Source organism: Notolabrus celidotus, chromosome 19, assembly GCF_009762535.1.
Source record: "Notolabrus celidotus isolate fNotCel1 chromosome 19, fNotCel1.pri, whole genome shotgun sequence".
In the NCBI taxonomy this organism is placed as follows: domain Eukaryota; kingdom Metazoa; phylum Chordata; class Actinopteri; order Labriformes; family Labridae; genus Notolabrus; species Notolabrus celidotus.
This window is the reverse complement of record NC_048290.1, coordinates 17749775-17771341: the sequence shown is the minus strand read 5'-3', so window position 1 is coordinate 17771341 and position 21567 is coordinate 17749775. Positions and strand designations below refer to the sequence as shown.

At 41.7% G+C, this 21567-nt stretch overlaps 1 protein-coding gene across 1 annotated transcript; it reads left to right on the top strand.

Moving 5' to 3' along the window:
• The first annotated feature begins 911 nt into the window (after positions 1-911).
• Positions 912-20333, top strand: fam102ab (family with sequence similarity 102 member Ab). The gene is made up of 12 exons (XM_034710387.1): positions 912-1111; positions 1377-1657; positions 11039-11159; positions 12592-12621; positions 13376-13492; positions 13640-13686; positions 14124-14284; positions 14418-14519; positions 15284-15503; positions 16740-16861; positions 16939-17008; positions 17094-20333. The coding sequence occupies exons 2-12, from the start codon at positions 1485-1487 to the stop codon at positions 17137-17139; spliced, it is 1209 nt and encodes a 402-aa protein (XP_034566278.1). The 5' UTR covers positions 912-1111; positions 1377-1484; the 3' UTR covers positions 17140-20333.
• The last annotated feature ends 1234 nt before the right edge of the window (positions 20334-21567 follow it).

Sequence of the window (21567 nt, the reverse complement as noted above, 5' to 3'; positions counted from 1 at the left end):
GGACCAAGATGCAACTTCAGATACAGGAGGGGATGCACAGTTTCCTTCCTTTTCACCTCATGCCCTGCCTCCTGAGTCCTGAGACATCCTCCAACTCCTCCCTCCAACAGGGAAAACCTCCTGCTGTGAGGGACAACTCTGGAAAATGTAAGGAGGCCGTCCGTGAATGTTCTCAGCGGTGAAAATGTGAGAGCAGTTTATCATTGGTATTAGAAAATGTTCATGCGTATTTTTTTAAACTACAGAAACAGCTAGATTGATAGAGTTGATTTTTTAGGGAAACATGTTTGTTCTTTACGGACCACAACTAATTAATGTTTTTTTAAATAATAAAAAATAGTGATGCAAAAATAATTTTGATACATTATGAATCTTATTTTATAGTTTTTTCTTCTTTAACTCAACTCAACTCAACTTTATTAATATAGCAACTTTCATACATAAAAACATGCTGCCCGAAGTGCTTCACAGAATAACAGAGAGACAGAAAACAACAGGAATGGTAAAATTATAAAAGGCATGATTATGAATAAAATACTTATAAGTAAAATAAAATCATTACAGTAAAATTAATAAAATAATTAAAAGTGGAAAGAAAAGTTAAAAAATACGTTAGCGTTAACAAGAACAGACGAATACAATAAATAAATAAATAAATAATTAAATCAGATAAATAAATGTTGAAGCAATGATTCAAATAATAATACAAATTATAAAGATTAAAATAAATAGTCATAATGCAGTCCAGGGCTAAAAATAAATTACTCCAAATCAAAAGCTAGGTTAAAAAGGTACGTCTTGAGTTTACTTTAAAAAAAATACTTTAATAATCACACCTGCTCAGTATAAAATTCAAAAATACTATCTTAATGTCTTTCACACATTTTTCAGTGCTGAGACTTCATTGACGATCCCTAACGTGCCTGTAACGTGATGCGTTCACGGACCATCCCTGACTGACAGACTGACTCTTGAGCTCTCCAAGGAGGGAAAAGTTGGAGAAGATGCACCGGAGCTGAGAAAAGTTCCCAGAAGTCACACTCCGGTTCTCCGCAGCGGGTCACAGCTGATCGGTTTAACCGAGGATGAGGAGTAGGAGACGGACTGGACGGTGAGTTCGACTGGAAGTTTCTAGGACCGTTCAGGAGAGTTTGAGGTTGAGGTGTTTGCGTGGCAGCTGTCTGCACCGGGAGAGTGAAAATGTTGGACAAAAGTTACAGAGAGTCTAAAACTAGGAGAAAAGTCGATTAATCGTTTGTTCGGGACGTGTTCGGTTTAATAAAACACAAAAGAAGAGTTTTAAAAGTTTTATTGATGTAAAATATTTAATGCAAACAGTTTTTTAAAGCTGAACTAACTGTGTTTTTCATTTCCAGGTCCACATATATCTGAAAACATGATCAGCCCTGCAGAGGAGACAGATTTTAAACCCCCACTCTGAACCCTTGAAAAGCAGACTTTATTTTGGAGTCCATCTGTGCAGCATGAGCACCCTGCAGCAGCTGGGCACCATGTCGTTCCTGATGAAAAAGAAGAAGTTTAAGTTTCAGGTTAACTTCACTCTGGAGGAGCTGACAGCGGTGCCCTTCGTTAACGGGGTCCTGTTCTGTAAGATCCGGCTGATGGAGGGAGGAGACTTTACCACCCTGTCATCCAGGTGAGAACTACCTGTCACTTCCTCTCCTGCATGCAGCCTTCACGCAGCCTTCACTGATCCTCTCCCTGTCGGCTGGCTTTAGTTTTACATCATGTCTGTTTGTTTCTGCACACTCTGCTACAGAGGAGCGGGTCCTGTGTGTGTGTTTTTGTTGACATGTTCCTCCTCAGATCAGGCAGAGAGAGCTCCGGCTGTAAAACTGGAACAAACCTGCAGCTCTTGCATTTTAACCTTTAGCACACTGAGCGTTATTTCACCCTCACGTCTGCTGGGAAAGTCTCTGTCGTGATGGTTCTCAGCTCCACCCTGAGAGCTGATACAGATCATATCTGAGCTGGAATGAAGATGTTCTTCTCATCATATGCTTCTGAAACACAAATCTCAGATGCACCTGAGCAGAACACGTCCTCTAACAGTTTTTGTTTATCGCTGACAGGTGTAGGGTGGATATTTGACTGAAAAGGCGTTTAATCCTCCATCATATGCCGTTGTGCTGCACACCTGACTGCAGTAAGCCTCTCTGTAATTACATCAGCTCAGTATGAGTAAGCTGTGTGGAGGTGTTGGGACAGGTCTGCAGGTTCAAAGAGTAACTGACAAACCTTAAAGACCACACCAAAGTTTAACAAGTTTCAACCCATGCATAGCTAACACAGTGATGTGACACGTGTTTGAAACTGCACCAGGGTTTTATTATCTCTGTACGGCTACAAACCAGCTCAGGGCTCATTTGTCTTCATAGATTTATTCAGACATTATAGGTGTTATGATTTGAACCTTTGTGGAGACAAAAGAAGTCTCCTGGAGCTTTTTAAAAATCAGGCTCAGCTGGTTTCCTTTGTCATCTTTGCTCTCCGATCTATCAGTCAAACATCGACTTAGATTGGCGAATAACGTGCCTTGTAGGGATGACAGTTGATGTTAATCTGTGTCTCCTCACTGAGCTCTCACCTGGGCTGAAATTAGGTTGAAGAGAAGGTGACATCTGAATGTCTAGGTCCTGATTCCAACCAATTTTTACGACTGAGAAAATCTTCTCTGCACACCTGAATGTGTGAGAGGTGTGTTGAAGGAGGGTGAGACTATAAGACACTGATAAAAAGCTCCTGCACACCGTCTGACATTTTATGTATGACTCAAGAAATATGGGAGCATATTTTTGAAGAGGAAAGGAGGGAGGAAAGTGGTTATATGTTTCAAACAATGATCATAAAGCTCTGACTGTTTAGGGGAAACAACCCTGGATGCTGGATGCTGACATAGTTGATTGATACCTGTCAGATGATGTTACCTGGAGGAACATGGAGTCTGCAGACAGCTGTGAATCCTGAGATTACGTCCCACTGACCTCTTTTACTGTCTTCGATGCTTTCTGTGATGCTCTGTAGTTTCAGCAGCGATAGATAAAAGATGTGACTAAAAGTCAGCGTGTAAATGTGTGTGAAGGTGTGAAGAATCTTGTGACAGACGCAGAAGTCGTGTAGAATCAGAATCAGCTTTATCAGCCAGGTTTGTGTTCACAAAATGATCAGATAGGATGAAATGTTTTCAGAGAAGAGTCATCAAGTAAGGAGGAAGTTACTAAAAGGTGCCCCATAAATAAACAGAATACTCTCACATGAATCTGTGTTTATACCAGCGTCTTAAAGCCAGGGTATAAGTGAGATTAAACTGAGTACTCTAAATTAGGATGTTAAAAATAAACACAGGAAACTGTGACACAAATAACAAAAGCAGAAAGCATCAAATGAAAAATGAAACTGTCTCAGACTCCTCAGGCTACAGATAAACACTCCTGCTACCTTTGACCTTTGACCCCTGATGCAGGAGCGCCCTGCATGACGATCCACATTCCAGCCTGATAACCGAGCAGAGACGACCATAAAGCTTTAAAAGTTATCACTGAGTGCTGCAGGTCAGGTACAGTTAGACGCCAGCTCATTTACCTGCATGCAAACACTGTGGCTCAGTGAAGAGAGAACAGGGACAGGTGTTTATGAGTCACTGTTACCTCACCATGATGTTTCAGTCACAAGATTATAGCAGCTAAAAGAGACGAGTCCTCTGGACACATGATCTCTAATAATGATGACCAATAAGGTGTCAGCAGGAAAAACTGTCTGTATGTATGTAGAGCAACACCAGGTGTAAAACACAATCCAGCGTAATGACGGCTCCCATGGTTGTTAATCTGAGGAGGATTTCTTTCTCTCTATAAACAGATATCTGCGTAAAGAGCAGCTAACAATCTGTTCTAGATCAAACATTTACACTGAGACACAAATCTGCTCGATGCTGTGTCACTAAAGACAATCAGCGTTTAGATTTCCTGACTTCCTTGAACGCATCAGAAATGATGGATCCCACCTCCATTCAACAAACAAACATTGTAAAAGTAGTTTTCTTCTCCTCTTGGTGACAGACCTTTTTACTTTCAGCTACAACTAACCTGTAATTACAGATTCTGATTCAGAAACATGTTGAATCTGGATCTCAGGGTCTGGATTTTAGTCCGAGAAGGGTTCTGGTCTCTGTCTGTATCCAACAATCAGGTGTCAGCAGGAAAAACAGTCTGTATGGAGAGGTGGTCTAGAACAGGTGTTCTAGAATTCTGACGTCAAATGGAACATTCCGTGAAGAAGGTCAGACCTAAAAAACATCAAGTGTCTCTAATCCTCTTTCATAGACCTCCATTCAACAAACAAACATTGCAAAAGTAGTTTTCTTCACCTCTTGAGGACAGACCTGACAAAGCTTGACTTTTGATTTTTGACTAATCTGCATCATGATGTTGTTGTTTCAGCAAACTTAAGATCCGTTAATTACAAGAACATCACAAGAACATCAGTTTCTGTTTCAGGTTTATGTCGCTGAAGGAAGCCAGAGTGAAGCCTCTGTGGAACGCACGGTTTACACATAACGATGACACATTTGTCGACAAATCTGTTATATTTCCCTGCTAAAATCAGTTTTTGTAAAAGTCTAAAACATCCCACATCAGTCGGGCTGTAATGCAGAGGTTCAGGTGTTAGTCTGCTCGTCACACATCTGTAAATCTTTGCTGCTTCTTCATGTTTAAGTTAAATAAAAACACGTCTCCTCAGATTTATTCTTGTTGAAGGTGTTAGAGCTCGGTGAAAAGCATCCGTCTTCTCCAATCTTTACAAAGATCTTTCCCTGACGTGAGTATTTGTTCTACTGCAGACTCTCTGTGACCAAACCTTGATCCCAGTTATTCAAGATTTCACAACCCTGACAGGCTTTTTGTTTTAGAAGGAATGTCGTTATCGTGCCAGTGATCACTCGAGAGGGAACCATGGAGATGAAGAAATCATTCTCTATTGGTTAAGTTGACATCATGCTATCTGCTACAGGACAAGCTCCTCCTTAATCCATCTTTGGAAATATTACCTGCAAACACAGAGGCGGCTGTTTTTAAGTCTTTCTTTGTTGAGAGTTAAACTGGGAAGTGAACAAACAGATTCATCTGCATGTGTAGGTATGAAATATGCAACAGAGGAGTGTGCACAGAAAGCATCCCACTCCTCCTGTAATGCACGCTGCAGAGAATCACCTCATTGTGTCCTCTCACTCTCTCTGTCCGTAGAAAAGTCAGAGACGCTCTGAGAAACAACACTTGAAGAAATTCCTCTCAAACGTATTTCAAAAGGAATCAGGCGTAGTCCGCGACATTAACTCTGTTACACAACGGACAAACAACAGCTGAGAAAGGCTGAGTGAAGGCGCCCTCTTCTGCAGACAAACACTACAAATGAGTGATCACGTTACAGCACTTTGTTCTCTGAGGTTTCTCAAACATCTTCAATTCTCTGTTCACTTCTACAAATACGCTCCACTATTAAAGCTGGGATATGTTTTCTTCTTTTTAAATCCTCGTCATGTTTTGTAGCTTTTCTAAATGTGTGTTATCGACAACTGCTCTGCTGAGGCACATGATGCTAGGTGCTCCTCAGTCTCTCTTTGAGCCATGCAATGTTTGTGTTGGAAAACGTGATTGTTCGTTTTCATAACGTGATTGTTGGTGTTTGTAACGTGATTATTTGTGTCCTTTACATGATTGGCCGTTTTCATAAGCAATTGTCCGTGTTCGTAACGCTATCACTCAAGTTCGTAATGTGATTGATTGTGTTTGTGTTCGTAACGTGATTATCGGTGTTCGTAATGTGATTGTTCGTGTTTGTAACGCGATTGTTCGTGTTTGCAACATGATTGTTTGCATTTTTTAATGTGATTGTTCGTGTTTGTAACGTTATCACTCATGTTCGTAACGTGATTGTTCGTGTTCAAAACGCGATTGTTCGTGTTTGCAACATGATTGTTTGCATTTTTTAACGTGATTGTTCGTAATGTGATTATTCGTGTTTGGAACGTGATTGTGCTGAAGTGTTGAAGCAGATTGGTTGTGTAACCTTTCTCGCTGAGGCTGTTTTGTGTTTATGTCAGATTGATTGAACTTGACCACTAAAGCCGACATGAATCCAAACAACGGACTTCAAATCTTTCTTCGGTTCAACCTGCTCAAGTCGCTCAGTTCTCGCTTGGCGTTTGAGTTCTCATCCATGTTGCTTCTATGTCGCAGAATGAACTAGGTGGAGTCACGTGACTACAAGTGTGACCAAATATCGTTAATTACCCGGCCCTCTTGTGTTGTTTTTCAGGATTTAAACTGGTTGGGATTACTCTTTGTATTTAAAAGTGTCTCAGAGGCTGTGCTTGGTTGTCTGGTTGCAGTTTTTAAAACTAAAGTCTGTATGGAGAGCAACAGCAGTTGTTCTAGAATTCTGAGAACAAAGGCAGAATTCCAGAATTCCAGAATGTCTTTGATGTCAGAATTCTAAGAACAAATGGAACATTCCGTGAAGAAGGTCAGAGCTAAAAAACATCAATGTCTCTAATCCTCTTTCATAGACCTCCATTCAACAAACAAACATTGTAAAAGTAGTTTTCTTCTCCTCTAAAAAAGAGAAGTGTAACCGTCTGATCTCCTGAGTCTGCTTTCACTGCAGTTATTCCTGTTTCTGGTGCGTTCAGTTTCAGGTGTGTTCGTACTGATTGAGAGATCAGACGGATGTTAAATTATAATTTAGAGGCTCTGAATCATAAACCTGTCTCTGGATTGATGTTCTGGTTCCTGATTTCTGCTATGAGATCTGTAAATCTCTTAAAAGAGGCTCAGAAGAGGCTCTGCTGCATCTTTAGTTTGTGTAGATGGAGTCTAACATCAGGCAGCACCTGCAGAAGCAGCTCTCCTCTAGTATATGTGCCAAATACTGTGAGTCTGACAGGCCGTCTCTCCTCCTTGTTTCACATAATTTACAGCAGACTCCAGCAGTTACGATGATAACTCAATAACTCGTGGCCTCTCTAGGTTCGAGCTCTCTCCAGTGAAAGTGTTTCCTAGGGTTGTTTCATTCCTCAGATTCTTAAAGCAGAAAAAAAGTCAGAGAGCAACCAATGAGAGGACAGAGATAACCGAGAGGGAGTGTTTAACCCAAACAGATTTGAGTCTTCCCTTAAAACGTAATCATAAACACTCAGCAGGAGTGAGGATTTCCTGCAGCATGTCAGCAGATGTTTGATTGTGCAGATCCAGCTCTGATGAGCTCTTTGAATCTGCCGTCTTATCTCTAAACTTCCTGCTTAGCTTTGGTCTGGTGCTGATTACAAATCCTCTGTAGAGATGTTTTAGACTAAAGATCTCTGTCCTGTGTCGGAAGTAATGTGAAGAATTCTTGGCCGAAACCGAAAATGAGGAAACCAAGGCCGAGAACCGAAACACCGAAAGAAATTATTATGCCAATGATTGGTACCATTTCATTTATGGCTATGACTGTGTACTAGGGATGTTAACAATTAATCGACTATCGACATGAAACAGAAGTAATGCTTCAACAAACCAAAACTATGCACAGTCAAAAAAAACAGACTTTTTGAATTATAAGCATGTAAACAAATCAAAGTCGGAAGAATGACTTCTCAGGTCGGAAACTGGGAAGATCCAAGGAGCACATGGATGCATCGAAAGCGACAAGGCATTAGTGCAGGATCTTCAAGGATCTTTATAGTCACATTAAATCTGCAGTGTGTGTTTTTTCTTCTCGTTAATGTGATGGTGTGTAATATGTTTATGATCCTGGCTGCAGGATTAGTCATTAAAAATATGCAGAGCTCTGCAGGAAAACAGAGGACAGGTAGTTTTATCTTAAGATGATGAAAGATGACTGATCAACAGAAAGATGGCTCACAAAGTCAAGAACTGTTCCTGTCATCAAAGTTGAACTATCTGCCACTTAAATGATTTTCTGAGATATAACCATTAAACTCTTCACTGAGCTCACACTTAAAATCTGTCTCTCAGAGGAGCAGCTCGCTGCAGCTGGTGTTGACTCACGGTACAATGGTGTGTTTGTGCAGGTTGTAAGAAAAGAAGTGGGAGAACCGGTCTGATGGTTTTCTGCCTCCAGGCTGGTTGTTTAGAGAGCTGTTAACTCCAGGTCAGATAAGTGGAGGAGGAGAGATGTAATGATAAAAATGTACGTTAAAGGTTGTGAGGAAAGAACGCCCGAAGATACCGGATTCAACTTGAGTCAATGTCTGAAGGAATATAAAGTTAGTCTGGAGTACAAGTTCATCAACCTGTTATGATGTCTCCTGGATATCTCCTCCTTAAGTTTGTTACAGATTCTGAGTTCTTACTCATTCAAAGTTAACTTAGACAAAACTGAGATTTCATGAAAGGTTGAGAAAAGATAGGAAGAGCGTCAAAAAGCTGAAACTGACTCAGTGGAGACAAGCCCCGACACGCAGCTGACAGGCCACGTTCCTCGACTAACAACACCCTGTGAAGGTTGGTGAACCCAGGAGACCAGGTTCTGGACTTCAGAGTGAAATGTTGTCCCATTCTGGTCTGATAGAGGATCTCAACTGCTCAACAGTTCAGGGTCTCCTTTGTCGTATTAGCACCTGGACTCTTCTACTACAGAACCATGCTGTTGTAATACATGCAGAATGTGGTTTGGCATCGTCTTGCTGAAATATGTACGGTCTTCCTGAAGACGTCATTGTCTGGATTGTCATTGTTCAGCATTAATGGAGCCTTCACAGATGTGGAAGCTACCCATGCCATGGACTCTTATGAGCCTCATACCATCAGTGACGCTGGCTTTGAACTGTGAGCTGATAACAAGCCGGGTGGTCCCTCTCCTCTTTAGAGCAGAGGACACAGCGTCCATGATTTCCAAAAAGAATGTCAGATTTTGATTCATCAGACCACAGGACAGTTTTCCACTTTCCCTCAGTCCATCTTAAACGGGCTCAGGTCCAGAGAAGTCTCCGTGTTTCTGGATCATGTTTGTATATGGTTTCCTCTTAGCATGGTTCGGTTTGAACCTGTATTTGTGGGTTCACAGACAATGGTTTTTGAAGTGATATTGAGCCCATGCGGTGACTCCCACTACGGAGTCATGTCTGTTTTTAATGCAGAGATTTCCACTACAGAGTCACAGAGTGGTAAACCTCTTCCTGGAGTGGCCTCTTTATACCCAGTCATGTTACTGCTTGAAACGTGTTGCTGGCATCAAATTTAAAACGAAAAAACATTTTTATAAACAAAACATGGTTCAGCATTTTATGCGGCGTGACATGTCAAACATGTGGGTCTTAGATCTGTTATCTTGAGCTTCTTTCTGCACAGGTGTGTTTTGGAAATCCCTAACATGTAGAGATCTCAACTTCTGTGTAATTTTTCCTCTTGACAGGAACCGGGCAGGGACTGATAACATCACAGCCGAGTCCAGACAGGTCCGGTGTGTGCGAGAGGGAATTCAGAAAACCTTGTGAACAGCTTTAGTTTGTAAAAACACTCCTGTGGTCTCAGCTGGTGGAGCTGATAGTTCTCTTTCTGTTTGTGCTCAGAGGGAGGGACACGCTGGGTTGATCCCATGGGGCCTTTCTTCTCTCTGTGGCCTCAAATTCCACCAATGAAGAGATGGAGCACTCTTTAAACATTCACTGACTCCACCCAACTCACAGTCATGTTGCAGTTTGAATCCAGAGTCTTGCACATAGAAATATGTGGAGACCTGGTAAAGAAGGAGGATGTTTGATCGTGGTCCAATGGAATTCAAATCCACCCTGTGTTGAAGTGTAGAGACCAATCAGGTGTCAGCAGGCTTTGGTGTCTGCAGGAAAAACAGTCTGTATGGAGAGCAAAAGCAGGAGGAGCACATGAGATCCCAGGTCCCCTGATTGTTAATCTGAGGAGGATTTCTTTCTCTCTATAAACAGATATCTGCATGAAGATAAGCTAACAATCTGTTCTAGATCAAACATTTACACTGAGACACAAATCTGCTTGATGCTGTGTCACTGAAGACAATCAGTGCTTAGATTTCCTAACTTCCTGGAACGCATCAGAAACGATGGATCACACCATCAGAGTGGGCAGCAGGTGAATGGAACATTCCGTGAAGGTCAGACCTAAAAAAAAAATCAGTGTCTCTAGTCCTCTTTCATAGACCTCCATTCAACAAACAAACATTGTAAAAGTAGTTTTCGTTTCCTCATCTTATTGTTCTTCGTGCAGCATCCTCTGATTCTCTCTGCATATGGAAACATGTAATTTCGTATAAACGCTGTGATAAATCTCCTGCAGCAGAGAAAGAGAATCCCTCTCTCTATCTCTGAGTGAGTGTTTCTTCTGTAATGTCAAATCCACAGAGTTCATAGAGACGAGATATGTTGAGTTAGAAATGTCTTTCACAGATAAACCCTCAATCTGTCTCTAATCCATGTCAGAGGAAAACCCCTTCAGATCCAGATGAGATCATCCAGACCATCTGGACTTTATTTTTTTTCTGAGAGGAGGCAGGCCGAGGCTTTCAGCTTCATTTCCTCTGTGAATAAAAGACACTTAGACTTTTAGATTTGAAGCTTTATATGTTTGGAGTAGAATAGATGTCATATTTAAAGCTTTGTTTAAATCAAGACTATGTTGCATGGTTAAACTTCAAGTCTTAGTGTGTTGTTGAGATTTTATTAGAGATTAACAACCCTGAATTTACTTTAAACAGCTGCACAACAAAAGCAAAGCAAAACATCTCCAGTGGCAACTTTTATTTTGAAGGATCAGAGGAAAGAAACTATGACTGAGGCGTTCAGGGGTTCAATCGCTCGGGGGATTTTGGACCTTTATGATCAGTTTTTTACTCAACTGTAAACATTTCTCTAGAAGAATGAGTAACACTGTGTGTGTGTGTGTGTGTGTGTGTGTGTGTGTGTGTGGTGTGTGTGTGTGTGTGTGTGTGTGTGTGTGTGTGTGTGTGTGTGTGTGTGTGTGTGTGTGTGTGCGCACGCATTCAGGGAGGAGGTGCAGCAGAACTGCGTCCGATGGAGGAAGAAGTACTCGTTCGTGTGTAAGATGAGCGCAAACACAACCAGTGGAGTGTTGGACCCCTGCACCTGCAGAGTCTCTGTACGCAAGGTAAACTACGACTCCCAGCAGCCACCTGTGCTCACTGCGGTTTAGTCAAAACATTGGCTTTTTTTCACTATCATTCTTAACAGTCAGACAATAACAGCTGCTCATGGATCAGCTCCTCTTCCCGTAACTCTGACAAAGCTCAAACCGTGTTCAGGTTTGTTTTCTTCACTTTGTTAGACGTCTCTTCCACTCCACTCCTCCTGTGTTTTAACATTCCTTGCTAGTTTTCTTCTTTTCTTCTTCTTCTCTTGGTCAAACAGACTCTTTCCTTTCTACTCTCCTCTCCTTTTTCTCTCTTTCCTTTCTACTCTCCTCTCCTTCTTTCCTCTTTCCTTTCTACTCTCCTCTCCTTCTTTCCTCTTTCCTTTCTACTCTCCTCTCCTTCTTTCCTCTTTCCTTTCTACTCTGCTCTCCTCTCCTTCATTCCTCTTTCCTTTCCACTCTCCTCTTTTTCTTTCCACTTTCCTTTCTACTCTCCTTTCTACTCTCCTCTTTTTCCTTCCTTTTTTCTTCTACTCTCCTTTCCTTCTTTCCTTTTTGCTTTCTACTGTTCTCTTTCCTTTCTACGCTACTCTCCTTCTTTCCTTTTTGCTTTCTACTGTTCTCTTTCCTTTCTACTCTACTCTCCTTCTCTCCTCTTGCCTTTCTACTCTACTCTCCTCTCCTTCCTTCCCCTTTCCTTCTTTCCTCTTTCCTTTCTACTCTTCTTTCCTTCTTTCCTCTTTCCTCTCTACTCTCCTCTTTTTCCTTCCTCTTTTCTTTCTATTCTCCTCTCCTTCTTTCCTTTTTGCTTTCTACTCTTCTCTTTCCTTTCTACTCTACTCTCCTTCTTTCCTCTTTCCTTCTTTCCTCTTTCCTTTCTACTCTCCTTTCCTTCTTTCCTCTTTCCTCTCTACTCTCCTTTCTACTCTCCTCTTTTTCCTTCCTCTTTTCTTTCTACTCTCCTCTCCTTCTTTCCTTTTTGCTTTCTACTCTTCTCTTTCCTTTCTACTCTACTCTCCTTCTTTCCTCTTGCCCTTTTTACTCTACTCTCCTCTCCTTCCTTACTCTTTCCTTTCTACTCTCCTTTCCTTCTTTCCTCTTTCCTTTCTACTCTCCTTTCCTTCATTCCTCTTTTCTTTTTAATCTCCTAGTTGCTCTGATGTGTTAAAGTGGTGACAGTGACACAGCAGGTGGTTACAGATGAGATCCATGTGATGTGTTTATGATGCGACCGTAGAGATGAAGGTAGCAGTCAGCTGTTTCTGGTCCTCTATTATTTAACCTCTCTCTCTCTCTCTCTCTCTCTCTCTCTCTCTCTCTCTCTCTCTCTCTCTGTCTTTGTCTCTCTCTGTCTCTCTCTGTCTATGTCTCTCTCTCTCTCTCTCTCTCTCTCTCTCTCTCTCTCTCTCTCTCTCTCTCTCTCTCTCTCTCTCTCTTTCTTTTTCTCCAGGAGCTCAAAGGAGGGAAAACTTTCTCCAAGGTACGTTTGTTTCATCAGATCTCAGAGCTCATGTAAATCGGCCGTTTGCTTCACCTTTAGTCAAACCTGTGAACTTGTAAAGATCAGAGTGTTAAACTATTTATGGTGTCGGAGATTTAACGACCCTGAACACATCACAGGGTTCAGTGACGGCAGCATGTGACTCTGCAGGGTGATGATGAGTGTGTTCTCTGCAGAGTGTGTCCTGTGTTTAAAGTATCAGCAGTTTGCATGATGTCAGGTAGGCGTAAACATCAGTGTGTGCAAACTTTACTATATTTATGGAATAGTTGGACCAAAACAAAGAAAGTCCAGGATCCTGAGTGAAGTCAGAGACTCAAACGCAGCACGGCAGACACACACAGTGACCCTTGAGGAGAGGAGAAGTGCTGAGTATGCAGAAAAGCATGAATGAGGAGGTTAAAGGAGGTTATCCACTCCTGCTGAAAGTGTCTGCAGTCTGTTTCTCCTCCTTCACTTCCTCACAGGAGAAATAAAACGGACACTGTGAACAGAGTGTTTGAAGAAAGATGAGAAAAAAAACAGGAGAAGAATAAAATCAGCTGAGAAACAGACTTTACTTTAAAGTGAACAAAACACACGTTTCTGTCTGCTAATGTTTTCACTTTCTGTTGTTGTTGCGTGTGTGTGTGTGTGTGTGTGTGTGTGTGTGTGTGTGTGTGTGTGTGTGTGTGTGTGTGTGTGTGTGTGTGTGTGTGTGTGTTTGTGTAAATGTGTGCGTGTGTGTGTGCAGCTGGGTTTTGCTGATCTCAACATGGCAGAGTTTGCTGGTTCAGGCTCGACCGTGCGCTGCTGCATCCTGGAGGGTTACGACACCAAAAACACCCGACAGGACAACTCCATCCTCAAGGCAGGACACACACACACACACACACACACACACACACACACACACACACACACACACACACACACACACACACACACACACACACACACTGAACTCATCAGTAACAGTTATGTAACACAGCTTTGTTTGTTTCATTCTTTATTAAAGGTGACGATCGGGATGACTCTCCTGTCTGGGGATCCCTGCTTTAAAACGTGAGTTGTTGCAGCTAACGTCCTGGTTTATTTTGGGTCTGTTTTTGTTCACATGTTGACAAACTGACTGAATTAAGTTGACAAAATTAGCAAAATTAATGAAATAATTGATGTAGTTTACTTCTGGATGCATAGACTACTCTTAGTGCAAATTTCAAATCCCAAAGAACACTTAAAAACAACTTTTGAGCAAGTTTTTCAACTCAGGAAGCTTTTTTACTCTCTCAGTTTGTTAGCTTGATACAAAAGCTTTACTCACATCACAATATTAAAACTGGTGTCCTCTGAAAACACAAAACACACTGAATCTAAAGATATAAGTATCATATCTGTGGGCTCAGTTTTGATTAAGTTATGATCGAGCAAAGGGGGGCACACACTGGCACTAAGTGATATTATAATGATGTTTTTATTTGACACTGATGTTTTTCTTTCAGGCCTCCCAGCACGGCCAAATCGGTCTCTATCGGGGACGAGGATCCAACCCTGCAGCTGGACTGTAAGGGAGAGAGCACGGACGCCTCGGTGACGACACGAGGAAGCTTCAAAGAGTCTCCTCGCTCCTTCAAACACAAACAGTCGTCCGTACGCAGCGCAGGTAACGCTAACTGTTACCTCTTAATGACAAGAAGATACAAGAAGGTCGATATTATAAAGGTTCTCTCTGTGTGTGTGTGTGTGTGTGTGTGTGTGTGTGTGTGTGTGTGTGTGTGTGTGTGTGTGTTCTTTAGGGCTGCCTGAGGAGGGAGAGTGTGTGTCCAGTCCAGATGACGTGTTTCAGTCAGGTCACGTCCGCAGCTCGAGCTACGCCTCTCAGCACAGCAAGATCTCAGGTGAGACGAGTTTACCTTCAACGAGAAGAAATCTGATCCGGAACAAAAACGAGGTTTTACATGTTTAAAAATGGAACAAAGCAGAGTTCTTTAGAGGGAACAGATGATTCCTTTCCTTTCTCCTTACCGTCCCCTTTTCTGTCTCCTTTCCTTTTTTTACTACCCTGTCTCCTGTCCTACTTTCCTTTACTTTATTCTATCCTTTCTACTCTACTCTCCTCCCCTTTCCTGTCCTTTCTCCTTCTTTCGTGTCCTTTCCTTTCTTCTTTCCTTTTGACATTTATTTCTCGTTTCCTAACCCCGTTTCTTTCTCTTTTCCTTTCTTCTCACCTTACGTTTCCTTTCTCCTCCCCTTTCTTTTCCTTTCCTCTCACCTTTCCATTCACTGTTCATTTATCCTTTCCTATCCCCTTATCTTTCTCCTTTCCTTCTTTTCTTTTTTCCTTTCTCTTCACCTTTTTCATTTCCACACTCCATTCCTTTTCTTCCCCTCTTATTCTTTCCTTTCATTTCCCTTTCCATGCCCCACCTTTCCTTTCACTCTTCCTTCCCTGTTTGATGTTTCTTTTTTCCTTTCCTTTTATTCTTCCTTCCCTCTTTGATGTTTCCTTCTTTCCTTTCCTTTTACTCTTCCTTCCCTCTTTGATGTTTCCTTCTTTCCTTTCCTTTTACTCTTCCTCCGCTTTGATGTTTCCTTCTTTCCTTTCCTTTTACTCTTCCTTCCCTGTTTAATGTGTCCTTGTCTCCTTTCCTCCCTCCTTTAGGTTACAGCACGGCTCACTCTCGCTGCTCCAGCCTGACGGACCTCAGTCACCATAGAAACGCCTCCTCCAGCAGCAGCGCCTCCTGTGGCCCCGCCCACCCCTCCTCCTCCCAGCAGCCTCCCTCCACCCCGACAGAGGCGCCCAAACTAGCCACACCCACCAAACCAGATAGACCGCCTCCTCCCACTGCAGTCGCCCTTATGTCCAATAGATCCTCCAGGTACACACAAACACACACACACACACACATATATATACACACACACTCACACACATACACACACACACACAAATACACACATACACACACACTTTCCCATGAACTCGTACACATACACCTGCTTGTTTTTTTAACCACATGTCTTCTAGAGTCACGTGTCGTTTTTAGTGTGTGGCTCGTCTGGTTTCCGTCTCAGGTTGAGTCTCAGGTATGTGTAAAGTGACATGCCACGAATTCTCCAGGAGTTCATGTCGCTCTGAGAGGAGTGTGTGTCGATGTTCTCTTCGGGTCACAGGAAGTATTTCAGGCTGAAGAAGCACAAAAACAAGAAATGAGCAGCTTCAATCTGAAGAGAAGTCTTCAAGTTGTGGATATTTATCTTAATTTTTATTGTAATGTAGTATAAATTCAGTTAAATCAACACATTTATTCATTTAAAGGAGACTAAAGTTCATGCGATCTTTGGTTTGAGTTGTGTTAGCTTTATTTTCATAGTTTTTAACATCACATGCTCTGAGTAACATTAAAAAACAACAGCTTGTTGTGGTCCCTTAAACCCTGGTGTCCCTTTTCTGTCCAGAATTAATAACTGTTGTTATTTGGCTTTGATAAATCTCCTTTGATCTTTTCCATTCCATTCTATTCTGCTTTGACCTGTTTGGTTCTATTCTGCTCTCAGATTGATTTGATATGACGTGTGTGATCAGGTTGTTGCTTGTGTTTATTTCTATTGTTATGGGGTTTCAGCCAATCAGAATCAAGTATTGAACACAGCCAGGTAATAACCTGCTGTAAACAGGTGAGTTGTATATAAACTCAGCCGTACAATTTTCATGAAGAGAGAAATGAGCTATAGAGACCCAAACTGTTTTTGTACCAGGCTGTAAACATGTTCATTTCTGCTGTAACATTTTAACATGGGGCTCTATGGGGACTGACTCACTGCAGGAGACACACTGTAGTGGACACTGGAGGAACAGCAGGAGGCACACTCTAGTGGACACTGGAGGAACTGCAGGAGACACATTCTAGTGGACCCTGGAGGAACTGCAGTTTCTTTTTGCACTTGCATGTTACTGTTTCAGTCCTGGAGGATGCTGCTTGTATATGTTTAGAAAAATGACTCTGGATTTGGTGACTTGTTTTAGAATCAGATCATATCCGTGGTCATAAATAGCATGTATGATGATATCCTGTTTCGTATATGAATTCTCTCTCTGTCGTCCTCTTCATCAGGAGGAAGAAGGACAACGTGCAGCGGCAGCCTAGCTGTGTGGACGACACTCGCATCGATGCAGACGCCATCGTGGAGAAAATCATCCAGAGTCAGAATTTCTCTGACAGCAGCAACAACGAAGGTCCAGCACGGTTTCTGTCTTTGAGAGATTTTGATTCAGCTCGACGTGTTTCACAGCTTCTCTCTGTTCCTCTGCAGACAGCAACCTGAGGCTGTTTGTGAGCAAAGACGGGACGACGGCGCTCAGCGGGACGCAACTCGCCAACAGGTACACTCCCCCTCCTCTCTCTGTTTACCTGCCCTCATGTTTGTTTGTTTGTTTTGAAGTGTTACGTGTTTCTGTCTCTCTGCAGAGGAACTCCTGGAGCGTTTGAGCCGGTCGTCATTGAGACTCACTGAGAGAAACGTCTGCAGCTTCGTCCACTGGATCTCGCTCTGTGACGTCTGATTGTAGGACTGTATGTGTGCAGACATGTCTCCATGCACATAGCATGAAAAAAGACTACTGCAGTATAAAGATATTAACCCTTTAAGCATATTTAATAAGGTGGTGGGAGGTGTGTTAAGTCTCTTCTCACAATTGGTAGCGTTTAAATTTATTTACCTCAGTGTCAGAGAGCCCGGCTTCCAGGTGTTCACAGTCAGTCTGAAAATACTCCTTGAAATTCAGATTCAACTCCTCCATCACGTCTTCCCACATTCAAACGCTCCCAGCAGCTCAGGGGGAACGCTTCGCCAGGTGATAGCAACTTGAGCCTTAAAAAAGGTTGCACTCGCACTACCGTGCTCGAGCATGATTCGCCCCTATAAAGTCCAGATTGTTTGACTCGTGTGAGAGCTCCGTATCGTGCCCAGGCTCGGTGCACCTCTTTGGTCCTGGCATGGTTTGAAAAGGTGAGCTTAATGCACGAGCAGAAGCATGGGTAGGCAACATGGACATAATGCATGACGATGCGACTGCCTTGCAGAATCAATATGAATAATATCCATTAAGGTCAGAATATGACACGATTTTAGCACTGGAAACTGACGTGCGATCATGAAGGTGCAGTGAAGCACTTTCACCTCGTATTACAAGGTGATGACATGTGCACATCGCTCTGAATGTGTAGCCCAGTGGAGGACAGAGGAGGGGGGACAATCATGCTTTGCCTCGCTACGAATTGTGAGTCCGCCCTTAGTGTAACACTTCTGCTCGAAAATGTCTCATTTATGCTCCAAAATAAGAAAGTTTATCTGCAGATATTAGAAGTTTAAAGTCTTCAATTTATGCATTTTGTAAGACGGAGGATACACCCAGCTAGCTGCGATGTTTTGGTGTTAAAGGGACAAAAAAACTGGATACTGACACTTCACAACCATCTCCGACATTCGGGTCAGGCCTTTAGTTCTCTTGTTTTAAATCTTGAGTCTTGTTTCCACATCCTTTGAGGTCTCAGTGACTCACAGGAACAAACTTTTGGAATTCATCCTGAATGATCCCTGAAACACACCCAGAGGAACTTTGACCACGCTTAGAGCACAGATTACTTGAATGATACCCTGAAGACCACTGCATTGTGGGAGTTGTAGTGAAACACTGAATAAATGGTGCGTACAGGAGCACATCGTCAGCTTGTAAATCTGAACACTTCTGAGATAAAAGTCGTGTTTACGAGATGACGGGACCCTTGGCTTGCAGCGAGGTCAGAGGTCGCGGAGACTGACTGGAACTGACGCTTTTAATCTGTTATTGTTTGTGATGCTGATTAATCTTTGTATAAACGTACTTATGGAACTGTTTGCACACGTGAGGAGGATTTTTATAAACCACTAAAGGACACAGAGGATTTTTAAATGTTTTAAAGTTTCTTTTTTATTGTTTTATTTGAATGTTTTTGTTTTTGGAATGAAATAATGTGACCATGTGACTCCGTCAGTTCGCTTGATGCTCTTGTGAAAGAGCACAGACTTGTGTTCATGTGGCAGGCCACGTGTAACCGTCCAATCCCTGCACTTCTTTTTATGCTCTTTTCAACTCTTTACCATATTTTACAGACTTAAGCTTCATGATAGAAAACACCGATCAGGTGAGAGACACTGAATGTTACATTTCAACAAACTGAATGATAAAGCTTCTAAGACGACAGATTCTCGTCTATTGACAACAATCCTGACGCTTCAGATCAACATTAGCATTTATTGGTTGTTGTGATTCTCACTTCCTGTAGCATAAGGCCCGTTCTTTGCTTTCCTTTGTGCTCTGTATTGGTCTCAACCACGGGGGCGGAGCTAGACTTTTCAGACTGGGGTGCCTGAACTTTGTCAATGTTTCAAGTTGGGGTGGCTGAAGTATTTGTGCACGCTAGTTCTCACAATTCAGATAGGATCACAGATCAAGGGTCACGGTTTTCTGCCCAAAAGAACTAGATTTTTATAGAACTGGATTTGATGCCGTAGCCTCACCTTTAGGTCCACGTAGCCCTGTTCAGACACAGAAGCCTACGCACTTCATCCCCTGTCCTTTGAGTAAATAATCACTGATGTGAGTCGGCAATGTTTCTGCTTTTACTGCGGCTGCTCAGTTTCCCATTCGTTGCACTTTGTAGTTTTAGACAGTTTTGTGATCGTGCTGCAGCTCACTCTTTGCAGCAGATGGACATTAAAAGAATCATATTTAGTGTTTTGATGTTTTACTATTTGTTTCTGAGTTTAGAGATAACGCTGACACACTCGCTCTGTCGGTGTAGGCTGCTCTGAGGTCAGTCCTACAGCTGCAGACGCACAAAGACTCTGTTGTCTCCGGACAGACAATATACAATAGATCGTCCCTCAGCACTGTGTGTGTGTGTGTGTGTGTGTGTGTGTGTGTGTGTGTGTGTGTGTGTGTGTGTGTGTGTGTGTGTGTGTGTGTGTGTGTGTGTGTGTGTGTGTGTTACTGTATGTTTCTGTATGTTTAAATGCACCACTACATGTTTGTGTAAATCAGATATTCCTGATCCTCTGTCTTCAGACCAGCCGGCTGGTCCACATGTCGTACACGGAGGCGGATGTTTTAAGGTGGAATAATATTTTTACAAATAATGTGCAGCAAAGGGACGCGTTATTGTGATTTATTCTATAAATACAAATATATTCCATGTACTTGACTTTGTAACAAACTAAATGTCTCTGTGGTGAAAGGGTTTTTATATTTCCGATTATTTGCAGTTAAAATAAATAATTGCATGATTATATTTGATGTGTTATGTTGCATTTTAGCATTAAAGCTTATTATATTTGCAAAGGGCACAGATTTAGCAAGAAAATATATCAATCTTTTAATTTATTGAACAGGAATAAGGCGTTGCTCTTCGCCTTAATACCTAAATACTTCGATATCATGTCAAACTGTGTGAACACTGTGTTAAAAGCTTCACCTGTACTTTTAAAATCTGGCTCTTTTTACCAAATGAATGTAACTCCAAATATTTTTCTGTCTTTGTGTTAAAGAGTTTATAAAAGCATGTGAGAGTCACCTGAGGAGTTGTGACGTCCTCATAGTTGTCTCTGAGTGTTGGAGGGAACAAACTATGATTTTCCACAAACACGCCAAATAAAATACTTAAATCAGACGTGTCGTCACTCTGTGTGTTGTTTTATTAACCTGCACATTAGCAGGAGTGTGTGATACAGTGTCCCTTAACTTAATACTGTGAAAGTAAAACTGACCTTGTGTGACTGAATACAAAAAAGCTCCTCTTACATGCTCCTCCTCAGCTTTCATACTGTCTTTTGAACAGTTTTCACAATTAGAAAAAAATACTAAAAAAACATTATTATTAAAATAATAATGTTTATTAGAAGATATAATAAAATAAATGTGTGGATATAATGTACGAGGATGATTAAATAAGGTAAAAATTGTGACACTGCTTGAAGCTCCAGTGAGAAGTTTTTAGCTCACTATGTAACAGACTGACGTTAACAGTGATGTCTCTTTATGAGCGACAAAAACAAAAATATACCAACAACAAAAATCCTGACTGTATACTAATAAATATCAAAAATGTATACAAACCTCTTTTTACAGTCCATGACTTGAACTCGCAGATTACACCTGCTCAGTGGTGGACAAAGTACACAGCTTCATTACTTAAGTCAAAGTATAGATCCTCCAGGTCAAATATTACTCCAATACAAGTGAAAGTTGCTCTGTCAGATTATTACTTCAGTTAAAGTACTGGAGTACTTACAATGTTACAATGTTACAATGTCATTTAGCAGACGCTTTTATCCAAAGGGACGTACATACGAGAGCAAGAACAACAAAAGCAAAGTTCTAGACAAGAGGAAACAAGATCAGTTCGAGTAACAAAGTGCTTCAAGTCCATTTGGGTGCAGGTACTGCCAAGCAGTGTAAAGACAATACACAAAAGTAAGTAAGGAATTTCTTTTTTTTTTTTTTGTAAGATAAGGAACATCTACAATGAAGCAACCAAACCATTTAAGACCTTTCATTATCATCATCAACAATTAACTTGTCATCACCACAATAATGATCAAAGTACCAAGTGCTGGGTCACTCCAGAGCTGAACACAGATTCCCAGAGTAGAACAGGACAGTGCGAGTCAATTGTAGCTGGAAGACATGATCTGCCACTGGGGACAACAGTGGAAAACAGTCTAGCTAAGTGCATAGTGCTTCCTAAAGAGCTGGGTCTTTAGCTGTTTTTTGAAAGTAGAGAGGGACTCTGCAGATTGAATGGAGTTGGCCAATTCATTCCACCATTACTTGAAATCTCTAAAACTACACCAATAAAAACAGAAACTAAATCACTCCAAGCACAGACAACTTAGTTTGAAATG